The 12,724-nt window shown below is 46.8% G+C and overlaps 1 protein-coding gene across 1 annotated transcript in view; it reads left to right on the forward strand.

Annotated features, from left to right (window-relative positions):
- Positions 1–12,724, forward strand: part of ddx31 (DEAD-box helicase 31) — a 45,915-nt gene that overhangs the window by 10,738 nt on the left and 22,453 nt on the right. Inside the window, exons 9-17 of the mRNA XM_031890693.1 lie at positions 60–124; positions 848–967; positions 1,734–1,840; positions 1,991–2,214; positions 2,768–2,917; positions 4,250–4,309; positions 9,576–9,626; positions 11,943–12,082; positions 12,359–12,440. Coding sequence (XP_031746553.1) covers positions 60–124; positions 848–967; positions 1,734–1,840; positions 1,991–2,214; positions 2,768–2,917; positions 4,250–4,309; positions 9,576–9,626; positions 11,943–12,082; positions 12,359–12,440 — 999 coding nt within the window. The remainder of the gene's footprint in view (positions 1–59; positions 125–847; positions 968–1,733; positions 1,841–1,990; positions 2,215–2,767; positions 2,918–4,249; positions 4,310–9,575; positions 9,627–11,942; positions 12,083–12,358; positions 12,441–12,724) is intronic.

Genomic DNA, 12,724 nt, shown 5'->3' on the forward strand with positions numbered 1-12,724 from the left:
TGTTATTAAATAGTGCTCATGGTTAATGTGGCCTTGATTCCTTTGTCTGTCACTTGTAGCCTTTCACCTGGATTGTTCCGGGAGTTCTGATGGGAGGAGAGAAAAGGAAGTCGGAAAAGGCCAGGTAACTCCATCATAAGAAAGAAAGGATGAATTAGTCCCTGTAGTACATTATATGTATTTTCATCAAGCATGGCATTAGATATAAAGGAGAAGGAATTGTAGAATTACCGGGGGGTGTGCCAAGTTATTATGCACCGCCCATTGATTCTAGTCCATTACCTTCTACCCCAGGTTAGTGTTCCCTTCTACAATTACCACACCCGCCTAGGGTGATGTTTGCTGAGTGCCATGTTTCATACTATTTAGTTTTCACAGGTGCCCCCTCTACCAATTCTAGGAGTACAGAAATCTCCGATAATAATTCTGTACTCTGTATGCTCTTGCCCAGAACCAGTGGCAATGCCTGGAACAGTTGCAAACAGGCAAAAAACTAGAATCACTGACCCCCCCCGGTGATTTTACTTGTACTTTGCCTTTAGATTTTATCTTGCAAAAGTAACTCATATAAAGTATAAAGGTACAGCAGTGCACATAAAATACTTGTCCTTGAAAATACCTCCACACTTTTGCTGCTTCCAGAAGGTGATTTGTCTCCTATTCTTGTTCTCAGCTTGAGTATTTTTTTTCACGAGTATTAGGTTCATTAACAAAGAAAGTAGAAGACCAACTGCAGCATGACTGAGATTGGCAGATTTTGTCATCTTTTTGTTTCTAGATGAATGTAACTGTTTTGGTCCAACCCAGTGCTATTTTCACTCCAGTCTCATTTTGTTTCTCTGTATAGGCTCCGTAAGGGAATAAACATTCTCATTTCCACACCGGGCAGGCTGCTCGACCACATCCGGTCCACCAAAAGTATTCACTTTACCCGGGCTCGCTGGCTGGTTGTGGATGAAGCCGATAGGTAACTGGGCCGTTTGAGAGCAATGTTACTGCTGTATTCAGCAGATATGGCTAACATTGTAACATGTAACATTTGTTATTGCAACTAAAAGCAGTATCTGCCTGGCTGTTTCTATTCTCTGCACTGCTGGTCCTGAGTCCTGAAACAGTGCAGCAGAAGCCAGCTGAATAAAGGGGTGGTTCACCTTTACATTCACTTTTAGTGTGTTTATAGAATGCCCTATTCCTAGCAACTTTGCAATTGGTCTTTATTGTTTATTCTTTATAGTTTTTTAATTATTTGCCTTATGCTTCCAGCTTCCAAATGGGGTCACTCACCCCTACAGCCAAAATCTATTGCTTTGAGAACTTACAATTTTAGTTATTACTGTTACTTCTTATTACTTATCTTTCTATTCAGTCCCACTCCTGTCTCACATTTAAACCGCAGCCTGGTTGCTATGGTTAACAAAACCCTAGCAACCGCACGGCTGCTGTTGTGGAGAGCTGCTGAACAAAAAGCTATATAACTGAGAATGAAGACCAATTGCAAGTTATTTCACGAGTCAGAACCAGAGAACAGAAAGGGATAAACAAATGCTGCTTTTAATAGCATTACAATGATCTAATACATGGATATTGGAAAACTTGCTTAGACTGATATTTTGTCATTAGGCAAACATATGCTTTTGAGTGAAGTTCCCCTTTAACGTAAGAGAGCGATTCCCCTCCCTGCTAAGATATTCTATTTATTCTTGGGACTGGTCTGAGATTTGTGTTACTTTCAGGATTCTGGATATGGGCTTTGAAAAAGATGTCACGGCCATATTGAATGCATTGAACAGCCAGTGCCAGCACAGACAGAACGTCCTGCTCTCAGCCACCCTCAGCCCAGGTAAGTCACATATTAGCTCTGTGCTAATCCCAGTCCAGACCTGCCTTTCATTTCCGGTTTTGCTCTAAACTCTAGAACTTAAAACAAATGGTCTGTCCCACAGACTCTTCTCTTATTAGTAACACTATGCGTCCCATTTTGCTTCTCTAGGAGTCGCCCGACTGGCGGATATCAGCTTGAATGATCCCGTCAGTGTGACCATTGCTGAGGATACTAACAGGGAAGACAAGCATGGTGGGAAACCTAAGGAGGACAAGAAAGATGGAGACTCTTCCTGCTTTGCTATGCCAGAGAAGCTCCACCAGCACGCAGTGGTGGCTCCCAGCAAGCTTAAGCTGGTTACACTGGCTGCCTTTATACTGGGGAAATGGAAGGTAAGAGCTAGAGTAAAGGTGGCCATACAGATAGCAATTCTTCGTTCCCACCCTCCACTGACGTTCTACCTCCACCTGACGATTCAGCCCTGAACATAGATTTTGCTCGGGCGCCTTCAATGGCACCCAATCAAAATCTTTTAACCTGGCCAATCGACGAGTCGATCGATATCCGCAGCCTTCTGCAATATCGGTCGCCTCTTCAAGCCGCCATATACGCACCAAATATCGCGCAAAATAAAGTTTGGTATGATAATATGGATGCGTGTATGGCTGGCTTTAGTTTGGGCAAACTATGGATCTCCAGACATTGACCTGCAAAATCCCAGCAAGCTATGTAGCAATACAACATCAAAACATAAAATCTATTGAAACTGCATTAACCATTGCTGCAATGGCCCCCTTGTACTTTCTGGGCACCCTGGTAGTTGAAGGGTCTGCTTTTTCTGTAGCCAAAAACAGATAAATACAATCCACAGTTTATCCCATCGTCCTATTAAAATTCCTGTATGGCATATATATAGGGTATAACACTCTGTTTTTGCTCCTCTAGTGTGCCAAGAAACCGAAGATGATTGTGTTCTTTCCAAGCTGTGAATTGGTGGAATTCTACCACAGTCTGCTCAGCAAAGTCCTCACTATGGGAGACTCAGCAATGGGCCCCGACGACTTCCTGCGCCTTCATGGCAACATGGAGCAAGAGGTGAGTTACCAGCTATACCATATATATTGCAGTAGTCATGCTCAGCACTAGTCATTTACAGTCCTTCTGTGCTGCACCTATGGGTGGTAGTCCTGGCCTGTGCACCTATGGGAATCAGTTATACTTTGCCCGTGAATTGTACATTGCTTCCGTGTTGTCCCACTGCACACAATAAGTAAAGGGGAAAGCAGCAGTTTTGTGGCCTCATTCCTGCTCGCCACCTGAGAGCTTTTGTTTGGCCTAATCCTGCCCTGACCAGCTGTTAGTGGCAACAGAAGCGGCCTTGCTCGCAGCCTCCCAGAGAGTGCTGGGATTGGGGGGCAATTAGTTCCTGATGTCCTCCCATTAGGATCATTAGTGGGAATAAACAGCAGCTCCCAGATGGTGGCACTCTGTCTCACATTTGTAACAAAGTGATAGTATCCCACTCCCCATCCTTCCCGCCACCACACCCACGGTGCCTGTAAGGGACACGGCTGTTTCTGTGCTTTTGTCCCAAACGAGGACGGTAACCGGATCCCCTTAATCTTCCCAGCAAGACACGTGCAGCAGTTTGGCAGAGGGGAAACACTGCAGGCTGTTGGGAGAAGGCGGAGGAGGGAAATACTCCTTTTAACTCTCTAGTAGCTTCACCCAAACCCCAAGTGCATATATACCTGAACAAGGTAAAGTTGTTTGTTGACTGGGGATTATGGGAGTTTCTGCTGGTACAAATCAGCTGCATAGGTGTGCTCATACTGCTTCGCCTTTTGGTGCAAGTTACATTTGGATTCTATAATGTTTGTTTTTTTTGAATACAGCAGCAGAACTTATTAAACATTAAGTTGGTGTTAACACTGTAAGTACTGGGGAGGTTTTTTGTAGATTAAAGGGGAAGTTCACTTTTGACAGGATGTAGCCAAGACAATATACAGTAGCTCCTAACGATGCATAGGCTGCCCTGAAATGCCTGGGTCAGGTGGGTTCATTGTGACAGATGGGCATCAACATTCAGGTTTAATGGGGGTCAGTATGGCCACCTCAGTTTACAGTTGTTATCAAAAGTGTATGTTGTGTCTGGGCTCCACATCCCTGACTGTATTGGTGGTATAGTGTTACCCCCCAAAGGTGGGTTGGGACAAGTTCCTTCTCAAAACCGGCCCAACTGGGATCCAAACCCTGGTTTGCTACGATGACCATCCCTAGAAACTAGACACCAAGGTCAGGGGAAAATACATAATCCAAATTAAAGTTGTATAAAGGTTTAAGAAGAAATAATCTGAATGCCACAAAAGTAGATCAAATGTGCCAGTTTTTAGCAATGATTACTGTTAATTTTTTCTGGGCCTACAGGAAAGGACAGAGGTTTTCCAACAATTCACCCACTGCCAGGCTGGCATACTCCTGTGTACGGTGAGTATATTTTAATGTGCCCACAACCCACCAATGCTTCAGCTGAGAATGCCACTTTATGCCTTTATATGTGTTTAAAAACTAAATTAAAGGGAACTGATGCATTCTTGTGCTACTGGAACAGGCCTGGACTGACAATCTGTGGGTTCAGGCAAATGCCAGGGGGGCTATAAGGTGCCACAGACAGTCACTATTTATTGGGCTGGTGGGGGGGCTGTTTGGGCCTCTGTGTACCTGAAATGCCAGGTCCTGTTTTGAATCCCATCCAAGGGGTTGGTGAGCAAAATGTTGGCCCCGGGCCACTGGTTGGGGATCACTGGTCTAATGCATTCAACCCAGTGATGTGCTCTGTAGTCCTACAGGTGCAGTAAGCCAATTGGGGGCCTTATATACTTATGTGTGCTAGACTGTGCGTATTCAAATGCTGTGCACAAGTGGCTGCATTACATTGCCTTGCACCTAATTCCAGGGTGCTTGGTGCACCTATACAAGTGAACGAGGTCCCAATTCAAACACACAGAGATTCAAAGGAGATCTTTACTTTACTTCTGGTATGTAATTATATGTCCACAACATCCATGTTGTGTTATAGGTATATACCTAAAGATAACTTAGCTCCTGTAATTAGTTTAACCCCATTGCCCACTGTCACGGTGTGATAACCATACTGACTGTTGGCAGTGACTGGGCAGGCTTTGCTGGTAGGCGGTGCCAGATGCCATGCCTCCCTATGCCCATCCATCTTGTCAAAAATTTGGGCCTATACATATGCTTATAGCCTCGATGCCCCAGGTCTTCTAACACACCAGGCAACTGTGGTACTCTGGCTATATGTGCATATAGACACTAAGAATGGCTGCATGGGTCAGACACTGTGGCTTGCAATTACACACAGAATAAGCCTGTCTGGTTGTGCCACTGTCCCCCAAGGTACATCAACCCACAGTCACACTGAGACCCTTCAGTGCAGTCTTAAGATGGCCATACACTGTAAAATCCACTCGTTTCGTGAGGTTGCCAAACAAGCGCTCTTCTCCAGATATTCCCACCTAAGGCAGGCTAATTTGGTTGAATTATAATTACACTGATGTGGTCCCTGATCCAACAGGAAAATCAAACCTGCCTGATTTCCACTCGGATATCCATTGGGGAGGCCAGTCAGGGGTCCCTATTCACAGACAGACTCAAAAGGGCACCTTAAATCTACCTTTGTATGGCCACCTTTAGCCTAAAGGTGGCCATACACGGGCCAATTGTAGCTGCCGATATCAGTCCCGTGGCCCGTGTAGGGGCAGGAACGAGGGGGCTGCCCGACCGACATCTGAAATCGGCCAGATATCGATGGGACAGGTTAAAAGATTTAGTCAGATTGGGGACTGCATTGGCTCGTTGATGCGGTCCCCGAACCGACTGCGCCCATTGCTACCACTATAACTGGATTGTTTGGCCCCAGGGCCAAACGATTGAATTAGCCTACATTTTCCCAATATCGCCCACCCGTAGGTGGGAATATTGGGAGAAGATCCGCTCGCTTGACGATCTCGCCAAGCACGTGGATCTTAATGTGTATGGGCACCTTTACAGTCTCAAGAGGAGACCAAGCAAAGTTAGTAATGGAGAATATTGCCAACATTTCCACTAGTTTCCTGTTCCTTGTGTGCCCTTCATCTCCCCTCCACTGGCAGGAGATGGGCAAGTTTTAATATCTCTTGCCGGCGGCCCTGGCACGCTTCCGCCGCGGCCAGTTTGTGCCCGCAATCCCGCGGCAGAGAGCCTGCTGAACGCTACAGAAGGCTGCACAATTAGCTCTCTAATAGTGGCAGCTGTTGATCAGGGAACGTGTGAATCTTGGAGCGTCCTACCAACCACCAACCTGTAAATTACAGCTATCTGGAGTAATTAGAGGCGAAAACAGCTTAGCCGACTGCAGACGGGAGGCGGAGCCCTGCTTAACTCTTCGGCAGCCGGGGAGAGCTAAAACTTCGGCAAAGTCACCCAGACATAAAAAGCCCTATAATAAACGTCCTTTACAAATTAAACATGAAACCCAAATGATGTTTTTAATTAAATCATCCATGCCCGTTATAAATGTATTTAATAATCGGAGCTGTCAATCATAAATTGCCTGCCCCGCCTCCTCAGATTATTAACTACTATGACATTAACTTTCCATTCAGCATTTCCTAGATAGAAGTTTATTCTTCTCAACTGACACGATGGATTTGGAATTATTTCTTAGGGTGCCAGGTCCCCTTTATCTACTCCTCTAGTCCTTCTGCCGAGCCCATTGGCTGCTGTTGAATACACAGACATCGGTGGGTGCCGGAGCATGTGTAAGATGACTTTCCCTTACAGAATCCGATCCCTGCAACGCACAGATGGGAGCCAGCTTGCTCACGTGCCCACCTGTCAGTCGGATTAAAATGACTCATTTATTTACCCCAGTAGCTCACCAAGCATGGCATCTAGCAGGGCAACAGGAAAGGAGAAGGAGGGGGGGGACATCGGTTTCTCCATGCCAGATAGTTAAAGGCAAGTGTCCCCACCTTTCGCGGCCTGCCAAAAGTCATTATTTTCTGAGAGCGGAGACCTATCAGCGGGTATGTATCCCCTGTCGTCACGGCAACAGATTGGGCTGCGTAATCAAGGCAGGCTGAGCCCAACGCAGGAGGCCAGGACTCTTGGCTGGCAGCGCCAGAAAGTGGCAACTCGAGTTAGTGTGGCTGAGTAAACAGCAAAACATTTTCTAAATGACCTTTTTGCTTTTTCCCTTCTCCCTCCTCCTCCTGGCACCCTCTAGAATGATGAGCTCTGCCAGGGACGGGCAAGGTGGCTGTCGAAATGACTCCAGCAGCCGCTGATGATATCGCTGAGTTCAGAACATGATCTTTTCGGGCTGCTTAAAGCCCCGTTTGTTTTTCTAGTTTAACCTTTGCGGCTCAAGGTGGGCTGGAACTGTCTGATCATAATGCCCTTCAGATAAGGTTTGTGCCAGGGATACCTGTCGCCCGTAGCTCTGTTCCAAAAATGTCCTTGTAATTTCTAAATGATCCCTCTTCTGCGACTTTAAAGTGAAAGTCTGCCTGTGGCTGGAATGGGATACAAAATAGTCCCTGGCATTCCCAGTACACAGAGGCCCAAACAGCCCCCCCCCAGCCCAATAAATAGTGACTGTCTGTGGCACCTTACAGCCCCCCTGGCATTCCCAGTACCCAGAGGCACAAACAGCCCCCCCCCCGCCCAATAAATAGTGACTGTCTGTGGCACCTTACAGCCCCCCTGGCATTCCCAGTACCCAGAGGCACAAACCGCTCCCCCCAGCCCAATAAATAGTGACTGTCTGTGGCACCTTACAGCCCCCCTGGCATTCCCAGTACCCAGAGGCACAAACAGCCCCCCCAGCCCAATAAATAGTGACTGTCTGTGGCACCTTACAGCCCCCCTGGCATTCCCAGTACCCAGAGGCACAAACAGCCCCCCCCCCCCCAGCCCAATAAATAGTGACTGTCTTTGGCACCTTACAGCCCCCCTGGCATTCCCAGTACCCAGAGGCACAAACAGCCCCCCCCCCCCAGCCCAATAAATAGTGACTGTCTTTGGCACCTTACAGCCCCCCTGGCATTCCCAGTACCCAGAGACACAAACAGTCCCCCAGCCCAAAAATAGTGACTGTCTATGGCACCTTACAGCCCCCCTGGCATTCCCAGTACCCAGAGGCACAAACAGCCCCCCCCCCCCCAGCCCAATAAATAGTGACTGTCTGTGGCACCTTACAGCCTCCCTGGCATTCCCAGTACCCAGAGGCACAAACAGCCCCCCCCCAGCCCAATAAATAGTGACTGTCTGTGGCACCTTACAGCCCCCCTGGCATTCCCAGTACCCAGAGGCACAAACAGCCCCCCAGCCCAATAAATAGTGACTGTCTGTGGCACCTTACAGCCCCCCTGGCATTCCCAGTACCCAGAGGCACAAACAGCCCCCCCCCAGCCCAATAAATAGTGACTGTCTGTGGCACCTTACAGCCCCCCTGGCATTCCCAGTACCCAGAGGCACAAACAGCCCCCCCCCAGCCCAATAAATAGTGAGTGTCTGTGGCACCTTACAGCCCCCCTGGCATTCCCAGTACCCAGAGGCACAAACAGCCCCCCCCCCCAGCCCAATAAATAGTGACTGTCTTTGGCACCTTACAGCCCCCCCTGGCATTCCAAGTACCCAGAGGCACAAACAGCCCCCCCAGCCCAATAAATAGTGATTGTCTGTGGCACCTTTCAGCAGCCCCTCAGAACCCACAGATTGCCAGTCCGGGCCTGCTTCCCATAGGAATGGGAGTAGGTAGAAAATCGCTGCCACTTGCAGTACCACTCTCCTACCTGTTGCCGGCAGCAGATTCCTTTCAAAGGCAGCAAGTAGAACAGTGCCGCTCCGCACAACCACAGAATGTAACTGATACTTTGAATGGAAATAAAAAATTCTGTGCTCAGTAGAAATGAAGTGAGTCTAAAAATGAACATGTGTATTGTGTTTCTATGTACTAAACTTATGGTATCGGGGTATCAGACCAGAGGTTCAGCAGCCCTATAGTTGCCCCCAGCAGCTCCCCATCTTGTTAGGCTTTCTCTTGTGTGTCAGTGGCACTGCACATGCCCAGTGTGCTCTGGTCACTTGTTGAGAAGCTACAGGATTGTTAGAATGTGCTGGGTTCTATGCCAATATGCAGAGGCGCCATCAAAAATCATTTTTTTACTACTTAGTGGGCAGATTTCACAGCCCAGGGGTGCCTAGGTTCTGGGCCCTTTTCAAGGCCCCTTGAGTGGATGTTCCTGCCAACTATAATACTGTTGGGCCCCATGTTTGAAAAAAAACACCTCTGATCCACCCAGGCCCTGTCCCGTTCTTGACCCAACACATCACCGTATCCCACCCATTCTTGGCTAAGCCCCACTCCCATTAAAGTCTAACTAGACTACTGCCCTGTTGGTGGCTCAATTAATTACTGATAAGATTTCCTTTATGATTTTGATATAGTGTATTTACTGCATATTGTCAGTTGTTCCCTAACTGGCCCCAGCCCATAGCATGTGCTGTGAATCGGCAGAATTAAATGTGGGGAACTATTGGGGCATTATCAAAAGCTTGGACCTTCCCTGTAAAAGGGCTGTGGGGGCCTTGGGCTGATACAGAAGCCCAAAACTTATTAGCGGGTTAAATCTGAGTCAGTTATTAAAGAGCTGTCAATTTTATTGTTTTTTTCCCTCTTTATGTGCAGGATGTAGCAGCCAGAGGTTTGGACCTTCCTCAGGTCACATGGATAGTGCAGGTAAGAACCTCCCTCAACTCATTTTCTTTTCACAAAACTGTAGTCCTGCCCTGCTTTATGGCTGAGATTCTAGCTATCTGTATAACAGAGCATTCTGTCACAGTGGCACAGATCCTATCTGATCCCCCCATTGTAAGCAGCAGTCCTGCCCTGCTTTATGGCTGAGATTCTAGCTATCTGTATAACAGAGCATTCTGTCACAGTGGCACAGATCCTATCTGATCCCCCCATTGTAAGCAGCAGTCCTGCCCTGCTTTATGGCTGAGATTCTAGCTATCTGTATAACAGAGCATTCTGTCACAGTGGCACAGATCCTATCTGATCCCCCCATTGTAAGCAGCAGTCCTGCCCTGCTTTATGGCTGAGATTCTAGCTATCTGTATGAATTGGACTTGGCAGGAGTGCAAAGCTGTGTGCATGTTGCATTGTGTGTGCATACAAACAGCTGGGCATTACACTAGGCTAGGCCCTAATCAAGAGCAAGGGTACAGAACTAGCCTTCCTGGTGTCACTTTCCCATTTGGGCTCCTCATTGGAATGGCTCAGAATAGATACAGGCAGGCTAACGAGGAGACAGGGAGCGGGGTGAAAGCGACGGACAGACAGAATCCTGCGAGACGTGCCCCATTATCTCCATATCCAGCAGGTGTTTTGTCTTTACATGTCACATAGCAGCGCTCCCCTGACAGTCACATCTGAGCGGCGCTCCCCTCTCTAATGCTAAGGAGCTGATGGATTTCTCATGGCTGCCTGGAAAGGCCAGAATAGATTTCAGATAAGGGACTTATCATCGGGGTAATTAGGGGTTTCTAGAATTCCTCTGTCACTCACTGTGTGCCTGTCTCTTTGTCACCGCTCTTCTCTCTTTCTTGGGTTATGGTGTTCCCACATCTGAGCTGTCTAGGAAAGAGTTAACGCGGGTAAATGATTGAATTTTGGCAGATGTGTAATCCATACTGACATATTATAGATGTAGGCCATTGAAAGGTCTCACCGCCTGCAGTAAGGTTGCTCTGTGTATGGGGATAATGCTACTGGTCTAGTAACCCATAGCAACCAATTGCTCTTTAAAACAAACATCTGGTTCCTATGGGTTACTAGACTTGGAACTAGACAGTGCAGTATGAGAGTATAGCTTTCTTTGTATATTTGTATTTATACATATGGGAGGGAGGTGCCATAGTGTTTCCCTTAGACAGTACAGAATGGGGGTACAGCTTATTGTGTGCCCAGAACATTCCTTCTCTGTATATTTGTATTTATACATATGGGAGGGAGGTGCCATAGTGTTTCCCTTAGACAGTACAGTATGGGGGTACAGCTTATTGTGTGCCCAGAACATTCCTTCTCTGTATATTTGTATTTATACATATGGGAGGGAGGTGCCATAGTGTTTCCCTTAGACAGTACAGTATGAGGGTACAGCTTATTGTGTGCCCAGAACATTCCTTCTCTGTATATTTGTATTTATACATATGGGAGGGAGGTGCCATAGTGTTTCCCTTAGACAGTACAGTATGGGGGTACAGCTTATTGTGTGCCCAGAACATTCCTTCTCTGTATATTTGTATTTATACATATGGGAGGGAGGTGCCATAGTGTTTCCCTTAGACAGTACAGTATGGGGATACAGCTTATTGTGTGCCCAGAACATTCCTTCTCTGTATATTTGTATTTATACATATGGGAGGGAGGTGCCATAGTGTTTCCCTTAGACAGTACAGTATGAGGGTACAGCTTATTGTGTGCCCAGAACATTCCTTCTCTGTATATTTGTATTTATACATATGGGAGGGAGGTGCCATAGTGTTTCCCTTAGACAGTACAGTATGGGGATACAGCTTATTGTGTGCCCAGAACATTCCTTCTCTGTATATTTGTATTTATACATATGGGAGGGAGGTGCCATAGTGTTTCCCTTAGACAGTACAGTATGGGGGTACAGCTTATTGTGTGCCCAGAACATTCCTTCTCTGTATATTTGTATTTATACATATGGGAGGGAGGTGCCATAGTGTTTCCCTTAGACAGTACAGTATGGGGATACAGCTTATTGTGTGCCCAGAACATTCCTTCTCTGTATATTTGTATTTATACATATGGGAGGGAGGTGCCATAGTGTTTCCCTTAGACAGTACAGTATGGGGGTACAGCTTATTGTGTGCCCAGAACATTCCTTCTCTGTATATTTGTATTTATACATATGGGAGGGAGGTGACATAGTGTTTCCCTTAGACAGTACAGTATGGGGATACAGCTTATTGTGTGCCCAGAACATTCCTTCTCTGTATATTTGTATTTATATATTCCCCCCAGTTCAGCGCTCCGGCCTCAGCAGCAGAATACATTCACCGCGTGGGACGCACGGCAAGGTTGGGCGCTCAGGGGAGCAGCCTGCTGATTCTCATACCATCTGAGGCCGCATACCTACAAACCCTGGCAGAGCATAAGATCAGGTAAGGATAATAGAGACAGTCACATGATTAACAGGAAGCTGCACCATTTTGCAGGTACAAAAAAGTGACTATAAGCGTAACTGGCGGGAGTTGTAGTTCTGTAGCATCTGGTATTTATAAATAATAAATATTGCTTAGCTGCATGCCAACCTTTCTCTGGTTGCTGGAGGATTCTGGGAATTGTAGTTGAACAGTATTTAGAGATAAGCCTGCATTGTACTGTGCTGTCAGACTTCTGCTCCTGTGAATACCCCTTTCTCTCCTGCCTCTGCACAGTGTCTCAGAAATGAAGATGGAGGATATTTTATCTAACCTTCTAATGGAAGATTTCCTGAAAATCAGGCGTGCTGGAGGCAAGGTGAGACTCTAAACACTGCAAATATCCAGGCTATGAGCAAACTTGGGGGCTGTTCCTGCTGAATTGTGCTCAGTACAGGGGAATCTCTATGCTGCCATAGTTTTATGGTATCTCTCTGTACAGGCTATGAGCAAACTTAGGGGGCTGTTCCTGCTGAATTGTGCTTAGTACAGGGGAATCCCTATGTGCCATAGTTTTATGGTATCTCTCTGTACAGGCTATGAGCAAACTTAGGGGGCTGTTCCTGCTGAATTGTGCTTAGTACAGGGGAATCCCTATGTGCC

This window comes from Xenopus tropicalis, chromosome 8 (genome assembly GCF_000004195.4).
Source record: "Xenopus tropicalis strain Nigerian chromosome 8, UCB_Xtro_10.0, whole genome shotgun sequence".
Taxonomy (NCBI): Eukaryota; Metazoa; Chordata; class Amphibia; order Anura; family Pipidae; genus Xenopus; species Xenopus tropicalis.